We start from the raw sequence: 6,058 nt of genomic DNA, 5'->3' as shown, positions 1-6,058 counted from the left end.
TAACAAGCCGGATAATATTGAAGATTCAAGATTCAAGTACTGGTGAAACAATACAATGATTTGGCAACAATCCATAGCATGGACATCTAAATAAATAAGAGTGATGGCTTGTTGCAAAGTGCATTCAAAATGACTTTATAATTAAAAACAATTTAAGTAACCTTAAGACAGTCAGGATAAATAAATAAAAAAATCCTTATCTCAAAAAGATAAAAGGCATTGGTGCAAAGATAGGAATAAGATATTAATATTTAAAATATAATAAAAACCAAAAACTAAAGCAGATTTTTTTTTTTCAAAGCACTGTCTCTGTTTGTCGGATGCAAATGAGCAGCTTTTAAAGTGAAAACACCGTTTGGATGTCACTGGTTCACGAGAAGCCCCGGTGTCTGCGCATGCGCACACCGCGCTCCCCCCTCCGTCTTATTAATTTTTAATGGAAAATGGCTGCGTTTCTTATCCAAACCTCTGGAGCTGGGAAATAAAAACGCATCTATTCGATCCACCTCGCGTCCTCCCGCCGCCGTCACACCGACACGACCCGCGGGGGGTGACCGGGCACCGGCCGCGCGACGTCCTGAGCTGCGAAAATATCCAGAGGAAACGGATGGACTCGCGCTTTGAGAGATGAAAGATCATTTTTCTCTTTAACCCTTTCTGCACCGAGATCTGCGAACAATCGAGGTACAGTAACCTTACAGCGGCGGTGTGTATGTGCCTGAGTGTGTGTGTGTGTTGGTAATAATACGGCCCAGATGTGCACGCTCGGGCCGGGTTTATGCGCACTTTTTCCGCCTCTTGGTCCAGATTTCAATGCATTTTCTTCCTCTTCTACAAACCCCGTTATTCAGGCCAAACATCGAGGCTCGGTGCTGTTGTAACGTTTCACCGGAGCAAAGTGTGACACGCAGGGAGATGGAGAGGACGTCGTCTGGACGCAAAGATGCGGAATCTCTGTGCATTTGTTTTTGTGAATGAATATTACTACAGTACTACAGACCGTGTAGTGTCTGCCATAGTAAAAGAAAAAAAAAGAAAAAAGTCCACACCTCCTTCCATCCTCTGCAGAGGAGACGGAGCCTCAGCAGCTGATGATGATGATGATGATCTGACTGCTGCTTTTTAAAAGTACCTACCCACTGCCTCATGTTAGTTGCCAGCATTGCATTGCAGCAAAGGTGTCACTTTATGATAATGAATGGCTTTATGGTGGTTAATATCGTCATTTACCAATATATGCAATCAATAGGAGCAACTTTTGGGTTGCCAGGTTGTGGAAAAAGCCCCACCATGATGATTTTCTTCAATCCATGAGGGATTTCTGTCCAGTGGATTGTTTTAGATGGTGCTATATTCATATGTATTTGTGACACAAACAAAGGAAACCGAGCATAAATCAAAATATAAAAACAGCAAACATGGATTCGGTGGAAATTTCATTTATGCATAATTTCATTACAAGTAAACTTTCCATTCAAAGATAAGGCATTCACATGAGAACATAAACAACCTCAAAACTTCAACACAAATAGAAACCCCTGCTGTACATGAAGCACACTGTACAATGATAAAAAAAAAGAAAAAAAAGCAGAGTAGAGGAGACCGGGGTTGTAACATCAGCTGTAACACCAGTTTCTCCAATCAGGAACAAGTTAGTGTAATCCTATTTCCATATGTAAAGAAGTAGCACACTGTGGCAGACAGTTTTAGAAGGAAAAAAATCATTTTTAGGCATGAAAGTCTTCTCTTTTTTTAAAAACTTTATTCATTATTGTGATAGCACTGCCTGCTTTGTAGTTAAACTCATCAAATCTAAATCACATTCATTGTATGTCTTTGTAGATTTCTTTCATGCAAGGTGTTAGTGCTAATGTTTTAGTTATTAGCTGTATTTATGTTTTCTTTGAATTCCCGTCTGTCTAGGTCTTGAAAGACAATGACGAAGGGGTTAGGGTTCAGGTTAGGATCAGACTATGGCTGACAGTAACTAACATATATTGAGACACACACACACCCCACCCACTCACCTGTTATGTTAAAAAGTAATTTAAAGGTGCCATGGATGTGGCCAAAAACGGTTACTACAGTCAAATTCACACTGACGCCGCCGTGACTGGGAGAGAGCGCTAGGTGGCGCGACATGCCAACACGTAAATTCAAAACATAAACATGATTTGCAGTCTGCAAAAAAAGATTTTTAATGCGAATACTCTGGCTGTACTATTGTTGTTGGTGAGTTCATCATGTTATATGAACATTATTCCTGAGTCTCTGTGACATATTAGGAGGATTTTACGGCCAGTTTCTTTAGATTTCTTACATATTGTACCTTTTAAGTGTTGAATAAAAAGCTTTCAATATCATGTTTTTGTCATAATACTTATTTAATCATGTTACATCTCACCCCAGTGTGTGTTACAATGAATCCAGACTATGGGGTGAATTGTAACATTTCACTCCTTGTGTTTGAAACTAAACCAAACATTTTCTGTTTGTGTTGCACATATTAACAGCTACGCCATTTAATAGCAGACACATGTAACTATCACATTTTGAACACACTGGCTTAAAGGAGCTCCAGGATACAGACAGAAGTGTCACTAATGTTGGAATCATCCCCGATCTCCCATAAATATGAAGTTGTGTAGAGGTTTCTCTTCTTTATTCATAGCAAAATCCAGGAATTTCCCACTTTTACTGCAGAGTTGAGGTTGTTTTGTAGCATTGTAGCGCCCAGAAAACTGTACAGACTCTACGTTGTTCCTCATCTTTGTGTGATAATAACGCGCTTGCAACTTATCTCTGACTCCCAGCAGACGATGATGCGCCAGGTGACAAGCAGCGACTTCTGCATGAACAACAGGCCGTCGTGCCTCGCAGAGGACGGCCACCACCCGGCCTCCCACTTTGACCTTTGCACCTCCCAGTCCAACAAGTTCTACCCTCCTCCCCCTCCTACGTCCCTCCAGATGACGCTGACACCCATGGTTTTACCCACCCAGAGTCATAAACCCATGGTGTGCCAGAGACAGGAAGTGCTCGTCGGCGACCCCCGCTCCTCCGGAAAAATCCCAGGCATCAAGAGCACCGACCAGGCAGCAGATGACTCCAAGAAGAAGAACAAGGCCGCGGGGGGGAAGACGGGCAGACGTGGGAGGCCTTTGGGAACCACCAAGCTCGCCGGATACAGAACCAGTACGGGGCGACCCCTCGGCACCACCAGAGCTGCTGGTTTCAAGACGAGCCCCGGAAGGCCGCTGGGTACAACCAGAGCGGCCGGGTACAAGGTGAGTCCCGGGCGGCCGCCGGGCAGCATCAAAGGCCTCTCCCGCCTCAACAAACTGGCTTATGGTAGCACCTGCAGTGGAGCGGCTTTCCCCTATCCACTACCACACAAAGAAATCCTCTGTGAACCTTCCTGCAAAGAGAAGACAGCGAACGAGTAAAAAGAAAAAGAGAAAGAAAGAAAGGCTCGGCTCCTTCTGGTCCATCCGTCGGTGGAATAAGAGACATGCGTGTACAGGTTTCCTGCCAGGCTGTGGCGCTGACTGTGTTCGTTCCCAGTCTGTTGTGAGGCTGAGAGGAGGAGGAGGAGGAGGAGGAGGAGGCGGAGGAGGAAGAGGGTTTTCTATGATTGGTGTTGGTGTCATCTGTGTGCCTGCCACCTGATATAATACTGTTAGTTCCACTCCAGCAGCCTGTGAAGGGCTGAACTACTCATTGCTGTATCTGTAATAAGTAATATCTGGTGTTCATTGAGCAAGGGGGCTTTTATCTTACTAACACAACTGCAGTGGTGATTCAGGATACGTTTGATATTATAGTGTGCTATGTGTAGCATTTCATACGATTAAAACATTCATATTTAAGTAGAAACCAGAGCGAAGGAACCAATAATCCTGTGGTAGTGTCGTGTGAAATGTCCCATCGCACTACAATTTGACGGGACAGGCAGCAGCAGGGAGGATTGTGGGGGATGTGATCTTTGATTTAAAAAATAACTAAATGCTATATGTAGCACTGGGAGATGTCAATGGATTCAAACCTTAAGTTTGAGTCAGAGGAACAGATGTGGGGGGGTTATTGCCTTGCTCAATGGCACTTCAGCGATAGATGTTCAGATAATCCCCACAGGCTAACAGCACCCCGACACCGAGACCTGTAGTGAATACAACCTTTTCCACTCAGACACTCCAGACTGAACACTAAACTCTCACTGTTCACTTACTCCCACAAAAATGTCTACATGATATTTGCATGCAAATGTTATCAAAGCGACAAGAGTCAACTCACAGATCCCAAGTTGTTGGGTTTTTTGTTTTGTTTTTTAATTTGAAATCAAAAATATGTAAACTTTTTGCTGCACCTCCTGCTTTTTGTCTCAGCTGCTCATTGTGGACTGCGGTTGCCTCATGTGTTCATTAGTTTCCATGGAAGAGTTGTCTGTGGGTGAACAGTGTTTAAATGTTCTGCTTGGTTCTTGATCGCTCTTCATATAACTGTACAGTTTAAAGGTGGTTCCATCTCGGCCACTTGTTTCTCTGGTTTCATTTTGTCTTGCTTGCCGTGGGCTGGGTGCTGCTACAGAAACCAAAATGACAACTTTTATAACTGTTTTTTGTACACAACTCTTTTTGTTTTTCAGATTTTACGTCACATCCCAAACGTCTCAGAAGCATCTGTGTTTAATTTTTTTTTGTCTCATCTTATATCCTCCAGACACCCAGCCTTAATCTTGTCCCTAAAATGTCTCTTGGCAATATTTCTAAAATGTTATTTCATGGTGATTATGATTAGATTTTGTGACCTTTGTTATAACGTCCCATTTTAGTCAACAAACTCTGACCTAGATGGGTCAGTTTTGTACCATTTGAGACCAGACAGACAACATGGCTTTACTTGGAAGAGATGTTTTGTAATGTCCTCTCTCCCCCAAAGAAAAAAGAATTACTGTTACACATATATTATATATTATAACCCTAACCCATATTCAAAACATCAGACTTGTTGACTTGAATGTGTCATTGAATCCACTGACGATGATTGATAAAGCAGTCACAGTGTTACGACGAAACTTATATTGTTTTCCTCTATTTGATGTTGATGTTTGTGATGAAGCCTCAGATGTGACTGGTCTCCTGGTCACAGATCAACAAACTGACACACAACATCAAGTTTGGATTTGTGAAGTTATTGTAAACAAAATACGACCATGGCTGAGAAGACTGTGGCCTGTTGAACATGGTGTGGAAGCTGCAGGCAGGGGGCGCTGTTCCCCCAGAGCAAAAGGCCAAAGCTGTCAGATGATAAGAGCAGCAGAGGAAAGAAAAAAGCAGCACTTCCACCATGTTGATCCTCATCGACACAGCTAAGGCCAACTGGTAGCCATGTCTGTGGAGACTGGTGCCTCTATAATAATAATAATGATAATAATAACAATCCCAGTCATGGTTTTATTTGTTTACAACCAACTTTTCCAAATTTCATGTTGTTCTTTCTAAATGTTTCTTGTTACTTTGCACAGTCACTCAATTTAAAACAATGGTACTAATCTGTCAGTTAAGAAAATCACAACAGTGATGGGTGTAATGTTTCTATTTATGATGTTTAAGGTACATTCTGGTTATCATAGCCCTTTTAGGTTAACACAGTTTTATTCGCTTGATATTGATTATTTCCCAACATGCATTTTACCCAGATGAACGCCCAGTTTTTGGTATAATTCATATCTAGGAAATTCAAAATCTGAGGGTGAAGAAATAGTCCAGCTTCACTGAGGAAATTTTAAATGGTTGAATTTGGTGCAATAATCTGTTGTATGTATTGTACTGTGGAAACTTTGATACTATCACTTTTTATTCTTGTTGTATTTTGATACTGGTGTACAAGGCCTTTTATCACTTGTTTTGTTGGTGTGTGTAGTGTGAAATAGAGGTTACTGAAATATCACATACCAACCATCCTCCTTTACCAAAGAACATGATGCTATCCAACTGCAGGCATTTATGCTATTTGATTTCAACACGTATTTCATCAGCTCATAAAATAACCTTGGAGT

The 6,058-nt window shown here is 41.9% G+C and overlaps 1 protein-coding gene across 2 annotated transcripts; it reads left to right on the top strand.

Annotated features, from left to right (window-relative positions):
- The first annotated feature begins 420 nt into the window (after positions 1-420).
- c14h5orf24 (chromosome 14 C5orf24 homolog) lies at positions 421-3,455 on the top strand. 2 transcript variants are annotated; one of them, XM_085796773.1, is made up of 2 exons: positions 421-684; positions 2,817-3,455. In XM_085796773.1, the coding sequence occupies exon 2, from the start codon at positions 2,820-2,822 to the stop codon at positions 3,444-3,446; it is 627 nt and encodes a 208-aa protein (XP_085652899.1). In that variant the 5' UTR covers positions 421-684; positions 2,817-2,819; the 3' UTR covers positions 3,447-3,455. The 2 variants fall into 2 exon arrangements, with proteins under 2 accessions (XP_085652899.1, XP_085652900.1); XM_085796774.1 differs by having other exon boundaries at positions 2,814-3,455.
- The last annotated feature ends 2,603 nt before the right edge of the window (positions 3,456-6,058 follow it).

This window comes from Trachurus japonicus, chromosome 14, assembly GCF_045865225.1.
Source record: "Trachurus japonicus isolate A0001 chromosome 14, Traja_1.0".
Lineage (NCBI taxonomy): Eukaryota > Metazoa > Chordata > Actinopteri > Carangiformes > Carangidae > Trachurus > Trachurus japonicus.
Note: the sequence above shows the minus strand (reverse complement) of the source record. Positions and strands in the feature narration are given on the sequence as shown.